Source organism: Sapajus apella, unplaced genomic scaffold (assembly GCF_009761245.1).
Source record: "Sapajus apella isolate SASKATOON/1434 unplaced genomic scaffold, GSC_monkey_1.0 scaffold100, whole genome shotgun sequence".
Lineage (NCBI taxonomy): Eukaryota > Metazoa > Chordata > Mammalia > Primates > Cebidae > Sapajus > Sapajus apella.
This window is the reverse complement of record NW_022437040.1, coordinates 4,862,570-4,883,303: the sequence shown is the minus strand read 5'-3', so window position 1 is coordinate 4,883,303 and position 20,734 is coordinate 4,862,570. Positions and strand designations below refer to the sequence as shown.

The following is a 20,734-nucleotide window of genomic DNA, read 5'->3' as shown; positions in this document are numbered from 1 at the left end:
AAAAAAAAAAAAAAAGTAAAAGAAGAAAAAAAAAAGAAACAGTTTATATGCATCAGGTGGCTCTCCTTTAGCGGCTCTATTCTCTGGGCCCTGTCCCTGTCTCATCCCAAACAGAAAGCAGAGTGCTTTGCTGGTCCTTGAGTTTTTTTTTCCTTCCCTGGTCCTTAATCCTAGTGTAACAGCATCTCAGCTTCTAAATGTTATTGCCTTAGCAACTTGGAGTTTCACAGCAAGAAAGCCTTGCCTTGTTTATTTTGATGATAGGTCTGAGAAACTCCATCAGTAGTGAATGGCGGGTTAGACTCTGCTGCGATTCTGGCCTTCGAGGAAAGACCAGAAAACAGGCAATGGCGGTCAGAGCTGGGTCAGCCTCTTACTGGGCACTTGGAGTCCACAGCAATGGTTTAGGGATGGATGCTCAAACGAATGTCACAGAATTTCTGTGCAGGACCATGCGTCAGCAAAATGAATGTGCTGGGCTTGCTCCTTGAGATGACAGAGAGAATCTTACTGGCAGGTGCAGAGGAGGAAGGTTGGGGTACCACACGGCTACGCCTGTTGAAATTAGGAAGGGGCAGCTCAGAACTCACTGAGGAAACTATTGGTAGAAAGACCCGTGAGAGGAGAAACACTGTCTTTGTTTCCCCCAGGGCTATGATATGACAGAAGGTGATGATGGGCTAGGAGCTTTGACCTTGAACCTGAACTGCTGTGTACTTTTCTGGGATGTGGGGGTGAGGGCATTGCACATGCAAGGAAAGGAACGTAGTGGCTTATTGCTGCAGAAGACCACACTTACAATCACGACTTGTCTGGGCTCCATCCTCCCTCCTGTTTCCCAGAAAGCCTCACTCTATCCATCCCGCAGGGGGTCCAGGTCAAGCCATGCTCACCCCCCACCAGACTCACCATCACACTTGAGGCCTTGCCGTGCCAGTCCCCACAGCAGGGTCCCACAGTGCTCACAGAAGGTCGGGCTCTTGTAATTGTAGACTTTAAATCTATGTGGCATGTCAATTTTGAATCTCTCCTTGTGGAACTGAAAGAAAGGCAGAAGGTGAGACCATGTGTATGTCCCCAGAGCCCCAACTTTTGATGTCCTTGCAGATACCTTAGCATAACTAACAGAGATCATAATGAAAACACTGGCATTGTGTATGTTTTAAACCATCACTGTCACTTGCGAAGCCCTGCAGTCATGCCTGAAGAAGGCAGGCAGCCCCCAGCAACTGGAGGTGAGGGGCATGCTTGCCTTCTGTATGTAGCAAGCACCCTGCAGACAGCTGGAGTCTGAGGACCTGCACAGACAGGCCAACAGCTCAGGAAGAGGGCACAAGAGTTATTCAAATGAGCGCTAAGGAAGCACTGCTCCCATTTAAATAGACGAAGCTTCCCTTCCTGTTTTAATATAAATACTTCCTTTTCTCTTTCAGTCCAGAATGAGTGCTTTTAACCTCTGGAAGATGTAAAACAAAACAAACAAAACAAAACAAAAAAACTCCATTTTTTTTTTTTTTTTTTTTAAAGATGGAGTCTCACTCTGTTGCCAGGCTGGAGTGCAGTGATGAGACCTCGGCTCACTGCAATCTCTGCCTCCTGGGTTCAAGCAATTCTCCAGCCTCAACCTCCTGAATAGCTGGGATTACAGGCGCACAGCACCCCACCCAGCTAATTTCTATATTTTAGTAGAGACAGGGTTTCACCATGTTGCCAGGGTGGTCTCAATCTCCTGACCACCTTGGCCTCCCAAAGTCCTGGGATTACAGGTGTGAGTCACCACACCTGGCCAAAAAAATGCCTTCTTTAGAAGAAACATCTCTACAGGCTTATTAGTATTATAGCCTAATGTGAGGTGAATTTTCACGCTATTATTCATGAATTGAGGTGGCAAGAGGAGGGAGCAGTTCCTTCCAGGTGCGGTTAACAAATATGTCACATGCATCATCTATTACACAAGGTGACATCTCATGTAATCTCAAAATACCCCATTTGAAGTAGCTTCTATTACTATCCTCCTTTGACAGATGCGGAGATGAAGCACAGAGAAGGTCAGAAACTTGCCCAGGTCACACAGCTCTAGTTGGGATATTTATAAGGTTGGCAGTCAGAATCAGAGCCCAGCCATTTTCTTTTCTGTCTTAAAATAAATGTGAAGGCTTAGGGGGATGGGGAGAGGTATGTGGGAGAGGGATGCCAGTGATAGACATATTACAGAATTTTTTAAAAAACAGTTTTCCAGGCCTGGTGTGTTGGCTCATGCCTGTAATCTCAGCACTTTGGGAGGCTGAGGCAGGTGGATCATGAGGTCCAGAGATCGAGACCATCTTGGCCAACATGGTGAAACCGTGTCTCTCCTAAAAATACAAAAATTAGTCAGGTGTGGTGGCATGCACCTGTAGTCTCAGCTACTCGAGAGGCTGAGGCAGGAGAATCCCTTGAACCCGGGAGTCAGAGGTTGCAGTGAGCCAAGATCACACCACTGCACTCCAGCCTGGTGATAGAGCAAGACTGTCTCAAACAAAAAAAAAACAAAAACAAAAAAAGTTTTCCCGAGTTCAAATGAAACTTATGGCATGAACAACAACAAAACACTTGGGTAGTGGATTCCTGGTAAGAATGTCAATATTCTTGTGCAGGATAAAATGCTTTATTTTCTAAAGGTTTATCACCTCTGCAGAAGTTTCTAATTCAAGAGTTCCTTTGGGAAGGTGCACAGCAAAGAAGCCTTACTCACCAGCACAGCAATAATCTAAACTTCCTGCCAGGGGTACTGGTCAGCATTGATTCTTTAGAATGGCTGTTTAGAATCAATTAAAATGTGCTCAGGACTTAACGATAGTCATGTTCAAACAAGAAAAAAATAATTTTCAGGACTCACTTATATTCCACAGTTTAAATATGAACAATTAATAGGTCAAGGTCCAGGCTGGGAGGTGACTACTTCGAATCTTGAATGCAGGCCCAAATGGCTCAAGACACCATGGCTGATGAAGACTTTGTACACGCTTTCCAATATGAAAACCAATCAGCTACATGGGGCTGGCAAACACTTGAAAGGTGGTAAGTTAGAACTGAGATGTGCTGGACGTGTAAAATAATACACACTGGAGTTTGAAGACTTTTGTATGAAAATTATGTAAGATACACAAATTTTCAAATATTGATTATATATTGTGTTATGCAGTCATCAGAAGAGCACAGCATCTTCCATGAATCAGATACCCAGTGAGGATTTGTGGAATGAAGAAGGAAAGGGTGGGAAAGGAAGTCAAAAGATTTCATAACGACTTACAGAGTAACAGGCATTATAGACTACAGGTGGGAGGATGGGAGGGAGTGAGGGTTGAAAATTACCTATTGGGTGTAATACTCACTCTGCGGGTGGTGGGTTCACCAGAAGCCCAGACTTCCCTACTAGGTAACATATGCATATAAGAAATCTGCACTGGTTGGCTGGGAGTGGTGGCTCACACCTGTAATCCCAGCACTAATCCCAGGAGGCGGAGGCGGGTGAATCACCTGAGGTCAGGAGTTTGAGATCAGCCTGGCCAACGTGGTGAAACCCTGTCTCCACTCAAAATACAAAAATTAGCCGGGCATGGTGGCATATGCCTGTAATCCCAGCAATCCCAGCTACTCGGGAGGCTGAGGCAGGAGACTATTGAACCCAGGAGGTGGAGGTTGCGGTAAACCAAGATCACACCACTGCACTCCAGCCTGGGTAACAGAGTGAGACTGCACCTCAAAAACAAACAAACAAACAAAAAAAAACCAAAAGAAAAAAAGAAATCTGCACTTGTACCTCCTATATATACACATTGTAAAAAATCTAAAATTCATGATAGGCTGCCCACGTGCTAGCCCGGTTTCCCTCCTCCATTACGTAAAATATAATTTGTCTTCAGATTATACCTCAAAGTTCATTCTAAAAAAAATATTTGCTTCTCAACATAAAAATTATCCCTGTTTTTATCTCCAACCTTGTAAATGCCATGTTGCTGTATGTCATTGCCATTTGCCTTTATTTGCTCCTTTGCTGCCACTTCTAGCTGGGGTTGCCACAAGGATCGCTCTCATATGATTAACCTAAACTATGCTTTCTGGCCACTTCCTATGGCGTTTTTCTGGAAAAGTAGAGCCAGGAGAATTCTTCCTGGTGCTTTTCTAACTCATCCTCTGATTTGGGTAGCTTGGTGAGAACCATTACTGAAGATAAAAGAGTATTTAGGGAGATGTATGTTCAGAGATAAATGGAAGGAGTCAAGTTCTGGTATTATTCAGAAGAGGCCATGGGCTGTAACATTCAACATTCTGATAAAAATCACTGCACATCAAAGAGGAGTGTAAATACGCACCATGGTTTCTCGGCTATTGATAGCTGATCCTGTGCACTTTGCTATAACTTTATCAATACACTTCTTGTGAATTGCTGCATTGCATTCTGAAAAGAAAAAAATGCAGCTTAAGATTTTCATAGCCTAAAATATAACTAAGTAAAAAGAATGATGGTAATACAACTGAAACCCTCTTACTTACGTCGGCACTGGTATCCCTGCTTGTTCAGGCCCCTGTAATAAAGCACACGCCAATTTATTTCAATGTTGGTATCAACATCAGCACCAGCAGCTTCTAAGAGGTGAATGAGATCTCATAACCCCCTAAGATCGCAGAGCAGTTTCTGATCAGCAGCCCTGGTGTACCGCTTGCCAAGGGTGTTAACAAAGTGTTTTTCATTTTAAGGTGCTTTTTAAAAAGGTTGATAACTAAATAAATGAGAAGCAGCTGATTTCCTTTTCATTGTTGTATTTTCCAAACAAACATATATAGAGGAAAAGTGCATGAATGAAAATGCATGAATCATGGACTCTTTGTAGCACATTTCCCTGTGCTAGATTTAAAAATTCATGGCCCCACTGAGCTCAAGACAGATGAACAAAGACATCTGTAGCATTTTATTTCCTCTTTCTGAGCATCTGAGAATATTTGCAACTGACAAAGTCTCATATGTAGGAGCGATTCCTGAGTGACATTTATGATTAGAGAGAAAGGCGGTTCAAGTGATTAGATGAAAGCAGGTTGATGAAAACCCGCCAAATCTATCTGGCCTGTGGATATCGTGGTTAAGTGGGAGCTATGTATTAACAGATTCTGCAGAAGCCTAAAGGGAAGAGTATCCCTTAATAGGCCAGGATGCTGAGAGCCAGAAACAGGAGTCATTTCAAGTCTCCACTCTGTTATAGCCTTAGCCTTTGCGATGTGGTTACTGAGGCTTAAACTGATCTGTGTGATGGCTGTTAAGATACCCAAGAGACTTATAAACATTTACACCGTTAGCTACAATGGCAAAGTGCTGTCTGTTGCAAAACGTAGTGCCAGCACAGTTGGGTCATTAGGTGGGGGAAGTTTTGACTATAAAACTGGAAAACTGTGCTTGTAACAAAGATACCTTCCACTTCTGCTCCTTTCCACTTATCCCAGTCGCCTCCCATTGAGGCAGAAACTAAAATCCCATGGGCATTCTTCCTGACTAGACTTGGCTTCCTTATGAAACATCTCAGTTCAGGCAAGGTTCCTGACGATGTTCAGGTAGGACTTACTCCAGCTCACCCCCATGGTGGAGCATGCCAGCCTAGAGGATTAAGAAGATGCAACAAAATCCATAACCCGAAGTTTGGAGGGAGATGCCAAGTTACTGTACCAGACAAACTCGTGGCAGACAGAGCAAAACGTGGGCTGTGGGAAGAAGGTGGCGGTGAACTCGTGGCACTTGACATGGTGGACCTTTGCCTGCTTGATGGCACCCCGGCGCTGATGCAAAGCAAAGAAGCCTTCCGTCTCAAATTCACTCATGTCCTTTGTGTCTACAGGAAGAGAATGGGGAAGAAAGTGAAGTTCTGCTACAGGACTATTCCTATTCCAGCTCGGTCAGGAGGGGAGGGAGATGGGCAGGGGACCCAGGAGGACCAGCACTGAGCACCTGCAGTAACATTCCGGGAACTCATATGGTGGGTACCACACTCAGCATCTTTCCTTAATTCTAAAACACAGATTTATCATAGGGTATATTATTAGAGGATGAAAGCCATGAAGTTGGATTGCTGTCTCAATCCTTTGCCCCTCTTTGAGTGGGCTGAGCTATCATCTTCAAGTTTCAAAACCAGAGGTTAGAACTTTCAAGGTATCTATCAACCTCTCTTCATCACTGTCAATGATGACTCAGCCCGAAAAGGCAGGAAGTGGCAAAGGCTTTCCTGTCTGTAATTCTAGAGAATCACATGGTTATTGACAGCATCTTGGGAACAGCATTTCAGAGGCGCCAGGATGCTTTACAGCTGGTTGTTGTAGACAGGCTGGGTAGACAGGAGGGAGCTAACCAGAATTTTGTGTGAGGGCAAAGGAACTTCGGGACATCGTGTCCTGGTTCCTGATGTCCAAGTGATCAGACACGCCAGCTACCAACCATATTTACTAATGTGGAAAAGGCCAGAAAATTAATAGCTCACTGAAGTTTTTTAGTGTCTAGCTAATCCTGTGCATTATCTAGTCATCAGCATCAAAGCATCAGACCCAATGTATTCATTTCACCCTGGGTTCATGAATGTGAATGTTGGTGAAAGTGCTTTGGATAGTCACTGTTTACACTGCTCTATACCTGGATGACATCCTTCCAAAAGGTTGAAAACTAAGAAAGTCAAATTTTGAGAATACTCATGATGCCCTTGCTCAAGCCTAGGTCCTCAGGAAACATTAAATCACAAAGCAGTCATGGTTAAATAGCATGACGGACACTCCAGCGGGTGAGAGAGAATAACAGGAAACAGTAAAGAAATAAAAATAACCATGCTATAGCAAAAATGATACACAAATAAATGTATGAATAAATAAACAAGGATAAGGAATTTAAATCCTAGGGTTATAATTTTATAATAGCTTGCAGATTCTTGGATCATTTCTTCTATTTTGTTACAAATACAAAAAATTGAGGTTTAGTTTAAACAGCAGGCTCATTCTATTTCACAAAGAGTGAATAATATTCAAACTAAATTGCTTCTCTTCTGGCTAAGCAGTGGGAGTAGCCTCACAATGCATTTGAGGAAAATTCTCTTCCAAGGTACCTTATTGTCCAATCCCTAACAGTGGCTAGGCTACAAACACTCTAAGTAGACAAAGGAGGAACTGACAAGGTAGAAACCTCCCCCAGGAATCCAGCCACATCCCAGGACACATTGTAGGACTCAAGCCTTCTCTACAGCGGTCAATAGATCTGTTTTATGGCAACCCCAGACAAAGAGAATTTCCAGAAGCCCTCTAACAGTTACACAGATGGGACATAGCGCTTTGCCTAATACTTTAAGGGTAGGTAATTTAGGTCTGTTTACTTGGAACTAGGCTGGAAATAATAAATTATGCTTGGTAAATGAGGGGTTAAATTAAGGGTCACTGGGTTAATCACCTTCTTTCACAAATTCTGGCATAAATGTGCAGATCTATTTACAACTTGTGACTGGTGTAGTAGGTCATTTGTTTATAACATGTGACTTGTTTCTATTTTGGTCCAGATGCAATAAAATAAAAATAAATATAAAAATACTTTTAAATGCAGGGAATGGAAGCGAATTATTCTGGGGACCCTATACAGTTTTTTTTACTGTAAAAAATATATATGTTTATATGTCAAACATATTTTATGCATATATATCTAAACATGTTTATTAGATTTTATTAAACGTTTTATACATATATATCTAAACATATGCTTATAAACTATATATATAGTTTATATGTATAATTTATACATTAGATTATAATACTATAAATTTTTAAAATATCAGGAATTTCCAGGAATGAATTTATACGCTGCTCTTTTCTGTGACTTCCTTTATCCTGTTTCAATCGTTATACAAAAGTAAATGTAAAAACATAGAATTCTTTAATTCTTTTGGTATTGACTATATTTCTCTACTGGTTTGAATGAGCTCATTGATTGTTGTAACTTTTTTTCTTTTATACGAATGGATTCTAATATATTTATGTCATCCAGCCTATCATTTGTTTGTAGTCACTCAAATCACAAGTGACTACGAACAGCTTTGAGTAAACTGCTTTGCCGAATGTGCTAAAGAAACCTGAGATGATCCCTCACACTGCGTGGCTAACAGTCATGCCAGGGAGATGTGGGCCGGCAACAGCTAGCCTTAAGAGGCAATATATGATGGTGTGGAACAGACTCAGAGATATGTGTACCCATATTTTTTAGGAAGTAGGAAAAGAAATGGCAAAGGAGATCGAGAAGAGGCAGCTGAAAAATTAAGACGAAACCTTGGACAATATCGCATCAGGCAAGCCAAAAAAGAATGGAGTTTCCAGCATTGTCTGACAGAGAAGTATCAAGGAGATTGAAGACTAAGAAGCAGGAACTGCTTGTGAGAACTCATAATGGTGGAGAAAGCCATTTTAGCAGATTGGTTGAATTATAAGCCAGAGTCTTAGGGTCTAAGAATATAAATAGAAGGGACGAAACAGAAAGTGATAAATACAAAATGCTTTTTAAAGGACTATGTCAGGGAAGGAAAAAAAAAACACTTGTGGAGGTAAAAAGATGAAAAAAAAGAAGAGATGGTGTTCAAGATTGGGGAAGATGGATAATACAGTATGTCTTGGCAATGAGGAGGAAACTGCAGAGAGAAGGGAGAGTTGAGGATGTCAGAGGCAAAGTGTACTGAAGAGCAGGACTGCTGGGATGAGAGGTGTGCAACCAAGAAAGGGAGCAGCTGTCTCAGAGGTAGAGGAGCAGGAGGAGAAGGCTGGAGGAAGCAGCTGCACCCTAAAGTGCAGAGACAGGCAGAAGATGGGGTCTCCAGCAATTGTATTGGAGGCAAGGTCAACCTCCCAGAATCAGAGGAAAATGAGGCACCCCCAGAAACCACGGAGGATGGGAACGGTAGTAACAGCCATTGTGTGGAAATCAAAAAGAAAAGAAGGAAATTTGTAAGGGCCATGGTGAGTCCAACTGAACAGTCCAACAGGCATCCATTGCCTACTTCCTGCATGCCTCGCCCGAAACCTGGCGGCGAAGTTAAAGGAATTAATGAGATGTGCTTTGACAGCGGCTGTCCTGTGAGGAGTTAAGAGTCAGAAGGAAAGACAGTGTGGCAAATGTCAGAACAGAGATATTCACAGGATGCTACAGGACCATGGAAATGAGGAAACTATACCAGCTAAAGCAGGTGGAGGTAGGTGAAGGTGAGAAAGAGGGAAGGCAGACAAGAAAGGTCCTGGCAGAGATGTTTCTGTGCTGAATTCTGAAGGACAGATAACTCCTACTACTGTGTGGAAGAAGGTATGGTTGGGAAAAGCCAAAGGTGCTCTCTCTGGGTGAAAGGGAATGAGCAAAGCTATGGAGCTAAGGGGGGTGTGTGTGTGTGTGTGTGTGTGTGTGTGTGTCTGTGTGTGTGTGTCTGTGTGGTGTGTGTGTGTGTGTGTGTGTGTGTGTGTGTGTGTGTGTGTCCAGAACTAGCTGGGCATTGCCAGAGTGCAGAGGGTGAAGCAGAAAAGATCAGCAGTCACTTCCAGAGGATGTGTAGGTTTCAGATCAGTTTGAACATTTTCCTGCAGACGATTTGCAGATGCTGGAATGCTGCAGCAGGGGCAGAAGCTTGATGTGGTTGGATTGGAGCTTGGCATTGTTCCTTCTAGGACCACCATAGGGGAACGGATGGGATATGGTAGGAGGTAGTAAGGATGTAGTTAGATAATGAAATGAAAAAAAATATTGACTAGACAACATGAACACAAACAACTGACTGATGCATTCATGGAAGGTGAAGGAAAAGGAGACAATAAAAATTACTTCCAGGTTTTGTGGAGTGAGTTATTATATAATTAAGAGATAGTGAGTTACAAAATAAATAGGTTACTCATGAACATGGTAAATGTAATTTTCAATACTTTTTAATTTGGCCCCTTCAAATGTGTAAGTACAGGAGATCTAGTTGGAGGGGTCTGCTAAGATGCCAGACAGAGTCTGAACCATAGGAATGTCATCTAATGGCATCTGTTTGTAATACACTCAGCTGAATGACTTTTTCTAGCAAAGCCATGGAGAATGAGAGGGGAGAATGCAAGGTTTGGAGATCAGAACATCCATGGCAAAGAGGGAACTAACGAGAGAAGGGTGCTGACAGAGGCTTATCATGGGAAGTGAGGTAGGGAGTTAATGCCAGAAATAGGCTAATACATGGGGTAAAAGAGAAACTGGACTAAAGGATGGTACTTATTGGTTGAGAAGAAAAGCAGAATTGACAGGGGAGGATGATGAGCTCTGGGAAAGCAAGTTCTGAGTGTGAGCCCCTGGAGGTGGAGAATTCCAAGTGATGATGTATGGGGTGAAGGTTGGTTACTGAATGGTTAGAGAAGCATAGGAAGGTGTGAAATAGAAAGGGGGGCATGAGACAGCCATGAAGAATTCTGAAGCCACAGGAGTAATAATAGGAGAACAGAGGAAGAAGAGAAAAACTGACCCCTGCTCAAAAACCCAACACACGGGGATTTCAAAGAGAAAGAACAAAGTAGTCTCTTATGGGAAGCTGAGCCTTTACTTCCTGGTGATATAGAGGAGTTAAGGCTTCCATGGAAGAGAAACACGGGAGACATGATATTATCTCGTGTTATTCAAATTTGAATTCCTGATCCCCCATTCATTTTCCTCTTCTTTCATATCTGCCACCACTGCCACTCCTACCAAACATCCCAGTCTAGCTATTTTAAGAGATTCTCAACATTTTTTTCCCTTCCTTCAACTTACATAAGGAGTAATTACTATTATTATTATTATTTGGAGACAGGGTCTTGTTCCGTTGCCCAGGCTGGAGTGCAGTGGCACTATCTTGGTTCACTATATCTGTGAAGTCCTGGGCTCAAGTGATCCTCCTGTCTCAGCCTCCCAAGTAGCTGGGACTACAGGCATGTGTTACCACACACAGGTAATTTTAAATTTTTTTTGTAGAGACAATGTCACTCTACATTGCCCAGGCTGGTCTCAAACTCCTGGGCTCAAATGATCCTCCTGCCATGGCCTCCCAAAGTGTTGGGATTACAGACATTAGCCATTGCTCTAAGACTCATTTTTAAAGAATTATAAAACATCTCAACTGTGTACATATAACAGGCATTCTGTAGATGTTTTACCTGCACTACTGTGAAATCTTGCTATGGCTGTATTTTCTTATAGACCCTTCCTTTTATTTTATTCCTGTAGCCACACTCCTAGACCATATTTTTATCACCTTTCCATAACGTAAGTGGAATTTCGTAGACTAATACTGTGTAATTCCTTAAGAGAAAGTACATTCTTCCCATTAGTGCAAAGCACAACCTAAGACTACACACTCCTCTGGCACTCCAACATCTCTCTTTGACTCTTCATTCTGGTTTCAGCAGGAGCCTGCTGGTCTACCTACGCTGTTCTCCCCAAAGCCCTCACCCATGGCATATTCTTGCTCAAGACTTCACTTTTTCCTCCTGCAAGGCCATCACTCTTCTTTAGAAAACTCAACTCTTCCTACCCTTTAATGTGTGCACTGTGGAGCTTTCTGAAATGAAGGCAACACACACAGATCTCTGGGTTAATCAGTACTTGTGTGGTTTAGGTTATAATTTTATCTAATGGTTTAATCTGTACCACCTCTTCAATCTGGGTTCATGCTCCCTAAGTAGAAGAACACGTTTTGCTTTTCTGAATCTTTCAGAAGACGATTTTTTATACTAATAAGCATTTTTTTTGAATACATGAACCTCATTTTTTTTATTGCATTTTAGGTTTTGAGGTACATGGGAAGAACATGCAAGATTGTTGATAAGCATTCTTAAAAGGAAGTGACATCCTGTACTCTCCTACTCGTCATCAACAAGAAATTTTCTAGCTAGGTTATTCCATAACTTTGATTTTTAAATTATATATATACATATACACACACACACACACACACACACACACACACACACACACATAAATTTAGAGATGGAGTGTCAATTTGGATCCAGATATTAAAAGTTTTAAATATTACAAAGTTTTATTTTTAAAACATTTCCTAGGCTTATGTCATTATTGTCTGTGAAATATCATTGTTTTTGCCCAACTGAATTTGCTCTCTCATTCTAATAAAGTATTTAAGTTCCACAGGAATAGGAGGAATATTCATAGAATTGTTTTACAAAGCAGGGATCTTAAAATCATTTATCAAAAATACCTGCATCCTGATGAAGGACCCTTTTTCTTTTCTTTTTTTTCTTTCCTTTTCTTTTCTCTCTCTCCCTCCCTTCCTCCTTGCTTTTTCTCTTTCTTGTTTCTTTTCCTCTTCCTCTCCTCTCTTCCTTTCCTCTCTTCCTTCCCTTCTTTTTTGACAGAGTTTCACTCTATCATCCAGGCTGCAGTGCAGAGGCAAAATCAGTGCTCACTGCAACTTCGACCCCTGGGCTCAGGCGCTCCTCCCACCCCAGCCTCACAAGTAGCTGGGACTACAGGTATGCACTACCAACTCTGGCTAATTTTTGAATTTTTTGTAGAGGCTGGGTTTTGCCATGTTGCCCAGGCTGGTCTAGAACTTCTGAGCTCAAGTGATCTGCTTGCCTCGACCTCCAAAAGTACTGGGATTACAAGCATGAGCTGCCGTGACCAGACAGAACCCTTTTTTCAACTTACATTGGGTCATGCTTTAAACTAATGGGAGGAATATATTTCTTTATTCAAGGACTTAAACATCATTGACATTATTATTTAGGTCAGTATTTTCACTTTTTATGCAAATCTGGATATTCAAATATCCTGCAATCATTCTATCTCAGCTAACTTAAAAGTTATACTATATGTACTATACATCTACAACTTCCAAGAACAAAAAGAAATAAAATTTCAGAGTCCATTTTTCCCTTCTCAGTAATTCTTTTTAAAAATTTTATTATAGAACATTTCAAATATATGTAAAAGTTGAGCAAATACTGTAATGAATTTTCAAGTATCAATCATTCAGTTTCAGCAATTATTAATTGATGGTCACTCTCTTTCAATATGCTCTGTCCATCTTACACCCCATGCCACTGGATTATTCTGAAGGAAAGCCATGGTATCATATTATTTTATCTAAAATATTTTAGTATACATCTGTAAAAGATTAGCACACCTTTTAAAAAATCATCACCACAATATTGTTATTACACCTAAATGATGAATCACCACACCTCAATATCATCAAATATCTGGTGAGTGTTCAAGTTTTCCATGATTAGCTCATAATACTGTTTTCTCTGATGTATTTGTTTGAATTTAGACCCTGAGGAATTATATATGGTAAGCCAAAACTCAGAAAGCACCATACATGTATAAAGTCAAACTAACTTCTTCTTGGCAATAACAATAATTTAGGAAAAAATGAAATCAGTTTACCATCAGTAAGTTTACACGTCCATGCTGTGGCTTAGGATTTTATAAGTAGGGGGATTTGATTCACACACACCGCCCTGACAGCCTATCTCAGCTCATTGCACCAGGAAATTTAACTTATGTGGCCAAAGTCCATATGCAACATGGAACCAAAAATCTTTAGCGATGTGTTTTCTCACCTTTTCTTGTTCCTAAAAGGACTTGAGGTGACTAACTTTAAGTACTAGCATTTTGTTACTAGTTTTATGGAACATATTTATTGACTTCTTACTTACTTTGTATTCTATTGATAGTATGGTGCCTTGTTATAGCACATCATTTAAACATAGATAATATGTACACACATCACCACACATGAACAGTCTTTTGTATTTAGGCTGACTTTCCAAACCAAAATAAAGACAGATGCTAAGAGCATTGGGCATATGGATTCACATCACTTAAAAACAAGCGCTGTACATGCTTTATGTGTCTATGTTTTTCTGGCCCAGTTAGTGTCTTTTCAAGTCATGCCTGAGCACCTCTGAGAATTTTAAGACAATTCCCTGCTTGTCTTCTCTCCCGATTCTTTTCTATGATAATCACAAAAGTACAATAAGCTGCATTTGAGGAGAAGGCCATGCCCTCCTCACCCCCAAACAGAAAGAAGAAATGTCACTTGCCACTCATTTCCAGAAAGTATCTTGCATTCATTAGCATTCGGCCTTGAGGTTTCAGCTCTAACTGGTTGGGAGAAGGAGAGAAACATCAGTCAGAATGTGAAACAAGCCCTGAGTTCAACGACATCACTGGCTACTGACGATGGCGGGAGATTTCCAACACAGAATACAATCATTGTTACTTTCCACTGTACTCACACTCATTGTCATCAGAAGACTGTAGCAACCATGACAGTCACCTTTCTTTTCTTAAAACATCCCAGCAATTCATTCATTTTTATTTGGAGATAAGAACGTGCATAAGGAAGAAAGAAAATCCTAAAACAGATTCTATTTGGTTTCCTTGACCTGTGATGTTGCTTATCTGAAGAACTGCCACAGGGTAGACCCAGATCTTCATCATGACAAAAGCATCACAGGCATGGGGACTGGCTTCCTTGGGGAAAAAGTTCTTCTTTTGGAGGGAGAGATAAATCCTGCCTCTTTGAGGCTGCCTCCAGACCCCTGTCTTTCTTTCTACCTGGGATGCATGTCTAGGTTAATCAGGGCATTCAATGGGGGTGGCTTTTCTCTTTCACAAAGAGAGACTGTATGTATAGGAAAGTCTTGGATGGTCCACTAAAGAAAATTTTAATTACATTGGTCTGGGAAGGAATTTATAAATGCATATAAATAGATACTTCAGTGCTGTATTATTATGTAGAAGAGACCAGAACAAAGTGTCATTTTAAGGGTTGATGTAGGATCTCCCATAAAGTGACATAAGGAGAAGAAAAGACAAATCCAAGTCCAAGACAACCTAAGCACTGTCATTAATCTATTAAACCATCCCACTATGCCATTCACAGACCAACAAGAATAAGAAGGAAGAGGACTTGAAAGTCATTATTGGTCATTACGTCCACCCGTTAGACAGGTTAGCCAGAATAACTAAGAAATAGCAAGTAATGTCCTGTGGAACTCAGGATTGAATTTGAATCATGGCTAAATAATTTTCTGGTTATGTGACCTTGTGTAAATCACTAAGTTTTGGGAAACATCTGAAACATGGACACAATAGCAACGCCTATGTCATAGCATTACTGCTATGAGAATTTTATGATAAAATAAGCTTGTGCTGCTGTGACAACTATAAATGTTCATGAGTTTCAACAGATTAATGAAAAGAAACATGCTTTTGCCACAGCGTGTATGCACCATTGTTCTCTGGCTTGTGGAATAAGGGGTAAAGATGAAGGCAAAAATGGAGATGGAAAAGCTAGGGGCAAGGGGCCCATTTCCAAATGGAATGATGAAAATTGGCACCAGCTGACCACAGAGTTGGCAATATTCAGTATTTAGTAGAGATGAAGGAAATTAAACTAGTTAGCTACTGGAAAAGCAGCATCCATAGAAAGTCACATTCCAACACACTCTGGGGAGTGAATGGGAGACAACCGTAAAAACTGTCACAACCGTGGGAAAACAAAAGGTGTGTCTCAATATGGCGTTTAGAAACACGAAAGGCAAATTTGAGAAAATCATTTTCTTTAACGAAATTAGTGTTAGAAAAGCAGAATCCAATGGAAGTAAGGGAAAATATAAGTCCCAAACAACCTGTTGGCCCTTAAAATAAAATACAAGTAAATTAAGAAATAGCCTTAGGAAAAAAAACAAAACAAAACACCAAAGCTTAAAAATGCAAAAAGTGTGCTAGTTGGTTAAATGAGCATCTGAATACCACCATGGGCTTATGTCTAAATAATCTTGGAATGCGAAGAAAAGTCTGGTAAGAATGAAATTAGCAAAATTCTAGGCAAGAAATCATATGCAGCTTGAAGAGCTACAACTAGAACAGCAAGCTGCCTATCAGTGAAGACTACTTAACAAAAAGATACCTGTCCCTGACTTATCCTTTCATTAATTGAGAAGGAAACATGAATAGAATAATATTTTTAAAATTGGGGGATTGATGACTTTTTAAAAAAAAATTAGGTAGGCCAAATAAACTGGTCTTCCTCAGTTTCCCCCATTCCTGCTTCTGTCTAATAAAATGATTAGGTTCACTGCCACCTCCTCCTCCTGGGCTCAAGCGATTCTCCTGTCTCAGCCTCCCGAGTAGCTGGGATTACAGGCACCTGCCACCATGCCTGGCTAATTTTTGTATTTTTAGTAGAGACAGGGTTTCGCCATGATGGCCAGGCTGGTCTTGAACTCCTGACCTCAGGTGAACTGCCCGTCTCAGCTTTCCAAAGTGCAGGGATTACAGGCGTGAGCCATCACGCCCGGCCCCAGGAACACTTTCCCCAAACCTACACACAAGTGCTGAGTAGATGCTGCTCAACCAAATTACCTGGATATATGTAAGCATGGGCATGGGCACCTTTGAAAAAAAATCTTGGCATATATTTGTCTCTAAAAATTAGTGACACAAGCAAAGAGTTTTATACTTTCTTAAAAAGCACTAATTTTTTTAGGTCAAAAATACAAAACTGACACAAAAACCTAGTTTTTAGGCTTACATCATTCCCATTTGAAGCCTGTGACTTGAAAATCTGGGAGGATTTCTTAAAATCTGAGTTCTTGAAAATACTTTTGGTGGATTTCTTAAAATCTAAGTTGAAAGTCTTTTGGGTGGATTTCTTAAAATCTGAGTTACAGAAAGTAAGGAGCAGAAAGTCAGGATTCTCTCTTTTGGCATAGATGATACAAACATTTGAAAACATTTTCTGGATTTCAGATAATATAAAAACAGTTTCTTACTGATATATTTTCCTTTGTTTTGTGCCCCAGAAATTTTCATTAGAATTTTTTTTAATGCTTTCATTCTTTTAATCTTCCTTTTAACATTTATAAATATTTGCTACCATAATCTAGGTTTTTAATAACTTGGGGTGCTGACATGAATTGCGTATGATGTACTTCTTAGTTAGAATAAGCTAAGCCATTTTATGACAGCTGAGAAAAGTTATAGAAACTGTCAAAGTATGGAGACACAAGACGAAACATTAAATGGATCTTTGTTCTATCCCCTCACATTGATAGCTTTTTACTCTAAAAATGTATGGACGAAGTTTAATAAAATTAAGATTTCGATATCTCAATGTGTTCTGAGTCTATTGGGTTAAACAAGTAAATTCTAAGTTTAAAAGCATTTGTTCTGGCAGTTCTGCTGAAAAGAAAAAAACAAATAAAATAAAAGCATTAGAATTGTCATTTGATAAATCTTGATTAAGTCTTATACACATTCTTCCAAAATTGAAAAAGTGAATGAAACTGACAACTGGATTGATAGACAAAAACTCATCCCCCAATCAAGGGGAATTTGTGATAGTTTCAAGCCTGCTTTAACAGCTTTAAATAAATAACAATTTATCATAGCCTAAGAGACTTTCTACATCTGTTTGATGTAGGCATCAAAGAGATCTGAAGATGTCAATGAATTCTACAGCCCATAAAGGATAACCATTGCCATGATCAAATCACCAGTAAGGAAGTGGCAGGGAGCCTGGTGACCCGAGGCCAGTGTAATCACACACCTTTAGACTGACATGGGAGTTGTGAGCCAGTCATCTGCTACATGCTTAGGGACATACACTTTACACAACATTACCCATATTTCTGTCTTCCCGTTGTTCTTCCTGCACCTCTCAGCCAGTGAGTAGAGTTCCACAGTGGTTTCGGAGATGAGGTCTACATTTTTGCCTTTCACAATGATCTGCATGACTCTTCCTTTGTTGATGTGGGCATCAAAAGTGCTATCCCAGGGTGGGTACATGGTAGGCTTTTTCTGGATATACATCTGCCCATTCTCTAGGAACAGAAAGGTATGTTCTCATTACTCCTTCAGCCAGGCCTGGAAAATAATTCAGTTCAATTCAACAGTAGCAGCTGCTCCCTCTGTCCTATAGAATTCTGCTGGGAAGACAAAAGTAGCACATAACAATCAGACAATATGGGACAGAATGAGATAGTCCCCAGGTCTAGATGCAAGGTGATGCCTTGAACCTTATAGGTCCAATGCAGATAATTCAGACATCAGTGTGCTCATGCCTTGGACTGGAAATTGTTACCGAAACACCAGGTGTTTGGGCTAGGTTCTGCTCCTCACTGCACAGAAAGCCAATGACAGAGACGATGAGAATTGCCAAGGAAAAACGCTTTAATAGGGTGCTGAAACTGAGGAGATGAGAGCTCAGTCTGAAATCCATCTTCCCGACCGACTAAAATTAGGGATTTATATAGCAGGGAAAAAATGTAACTTTGTATGAGAAAACAGGAACAGGAGGGGTAAGGAAGCAATCACGATGAGCCAGGGGCTGGCGCTTCAGTCTCTGGATGCCATGATCTAGTGAGTTTCAGTTCCCTAATATTTTTTGAGAGGCATGGGGATCCTCTCCTGAGGAGGAAACTCTTATAATAAAACAAATGCAAGTTTTAAGCTTTAAGACCAGAAGCGTCCTTTTCTATAATTATTCAAAAACAACTGTCTATGGGGATTATTGGTTTGCTTTCCAAATGTTCTTTTCCTATTCAATATTTAGTTGCTTTACTTTCGGTGTAAATACCTAAGCAGAAAACTTTAAAAAAATCTGTTATGCCTTTGAGGTCCTCCTTTGTTAATCTATAAAGTGTTGATCCTATGACTGATTTACTTCACTAGCCCTGGGTAAAACATAGCCAATACAAAACTACTGTGTGTTCATCTGAAAGACAAAGTGGCATAATTTAAGCACCTAATGAACGCTCCTTTAATAAATATTTAAAATTTTTTTCCATTTGACACAAATACACTAAGAGGCAGTAACCTTTCAAGCATAATGAGCCATTATTTCCCTCTCTAATTCTTGGATGAAGATACATTTTACATGTATCATGCACCTTCAGCAAAAGCTGATGAACAACTCAGAGAGGTGGTGCTGGTCTTCACCCATGGAGCCAGCGAGGCTGAAGAAGACTGCAAGCCTGCAAGTGAGGAAAGGCAGGCAGGCAGGCAGGAGCCCTGGAAATCTACAGGGGGCAGAATCTACAGACGGGAAGGTCGGTTTAGAGGAAACCTCCCTAAAGCTACTCAGTGATTGGCAAAGAGTTTACTAATTAACGAGTTTTTCCTGTCTTTCATGCACATTGGATTTTCTCTGGTATTTATTGTTTAATCATTTCAGAAGCAGAAACCTACATTTGAGTGTTTGTTTCTTGTGATATAAGCACATTAAGTGGCAGATTTAACAGTTCAGAGATGTCGATTAAACAAAAGGGGAAAATCCGCTTAAAGCCAGGAAATAAAGCCTTTCTAGCTTTCGAGGGCCCCTCTATCCAACATACAAAGCTAAACAGAGCAGGCGTTTAGCATTTGTTAAATTAATATTTATTTTGGGGGTATACAAGGAGTTGAATAAGCTTGAAACTCAAATGTTAGGTAAATTCGGCTGGGAAAGATTTAAACTATGAGACTGCTAAAGGTGGAATAGAAAGGGGAAATTTTTTATGGGTTGGTTAAAAAAAATTCGGACTGGTGATTGGGTTTTATAGAAACCAGTGGCAATATCAATGATCATGGTCACATTTTACTTCCACAGACCTGAAGCTTCCCTTTCGGATAATTCATTTTGACTATAACCATTCTCTGTGCCTGGAGAAAAGGGCCAAAGATCCCCAGAGAAGGAGCAAAAATCCGTGAAGCAAGGTATTTTTTACATTTTCATTCACCAGGTTTGTAATCACCTACACAGAGGATCCCATCTATCTAGAATGTTACCATTTTCAATGACCCATAGCCTCACAGCCCTGTGGCCCGTTTGTCCCTGTTCTGTTGGCTTAGTGTGGAAAACGCAGCCCTACACCCCAAGAAATGAAACGTGTTTAAATTCTGGAGAAGTAAATATTGAACGATAATATTCAGAGTGACTTCTTTTCAGAACAAACCTCAAAGAAAATCAAAAGCAAAAATCTCTAAATTCCCTCCAACTCCACAGGCTAATATTTAGGAAAACCAGTTTCCTTCTTTGACAAGGTCTCTTGATCCACATGGCTGATTAGACCAAGTTCAAAGGCAAGGGCAAAAGCAAAAGAAGGGGGGAAAAAAGGCCCTCAGGAGGCAAATGTCAGGGAGACCTGAGATGGTAGAGAGAACTGGATCCAAGAGACCCATTAAGTCAAAAGTGGCTTTGAAAAACTCAGACATTTTACACTTCAAAGATGTCTGTGACATTTGAAAGGTTTTAGGTTGGGAGCAAGTGGCATTCACACTTTTAACTAAACAGGAGAGAACTCTGGACAGAAAGGAAATCAAGATGATTCAGACAGTCTCCCCGGCTTTGATGTGTTCAGAGTGGCTGGAAGGATGAAGTCAGCTGTGAAGCAAAAAGTCTTCTGGTTGGGGTGCAAAATAGGTTTGGGAACCCCAGAATCTAAATTATGAGCATCTAGCAGGAGGTTCCCAACATCTGCGTCAGTTTCTTCTTGCATCTGCAAATGTCCCTGATCACAGGCCTTTGCAGGACAACCCTTTACAAACACACTTCTCTGCTCACAGTCCCTCTCTTTCCGTTACACCGCTTTTTGTTCCTTCATTGCCTGCTGTTTATACTTTTGTTTACTGCCACTTTCTTCTGCAAGAATAGATGCTCTAAAGGGAAGGAAGTCTTCCTGAGTTCTT

General features: G+C 40.6%; 1 protein-coding gene across 7 annotated transcripts in view; it reads right to left on the bottom strand.

Annotated features, from left to right (window-relative positions):
• Positions 1-20,734, bottom strand: part of PRKCQ (protein kinase C theta) — a 146,345-nt gene that overhangs the window by 64,052 nt on the left and 61,559 nt on the right. For all 7 annotated transcript variants that reach the window (XM_032258165.1, XM_032258161.1, XM_032258167.1 and 4 more), the window contains exons 3-8: positions 17,690-17,889; positions 14,101-14,161; positions 5,699-5,861; positions 4,537-4,568; positions 4,356-4,441; positions 910-1,039 (exon numbers count right to left, since the gene is read on the bottom strand). In XM_032258165.1, coding sequence (XP_032114056.1) covers positions 910-1,039; positions 4,356-4,441; positions 4,537-4,568; positions 5,699-5,861; positions 14,101-14,161; positions 17,690-17,889 — 672 coding nt within the window. The remainder of the gene's footprint in view (positions 1-909; positions 1,040-4,355; positions 4,442-4,536; positions 4,569-5,698; positions 5,862-14,100; positions 14,162-17,689; positions 17,890-20,734) is intronic.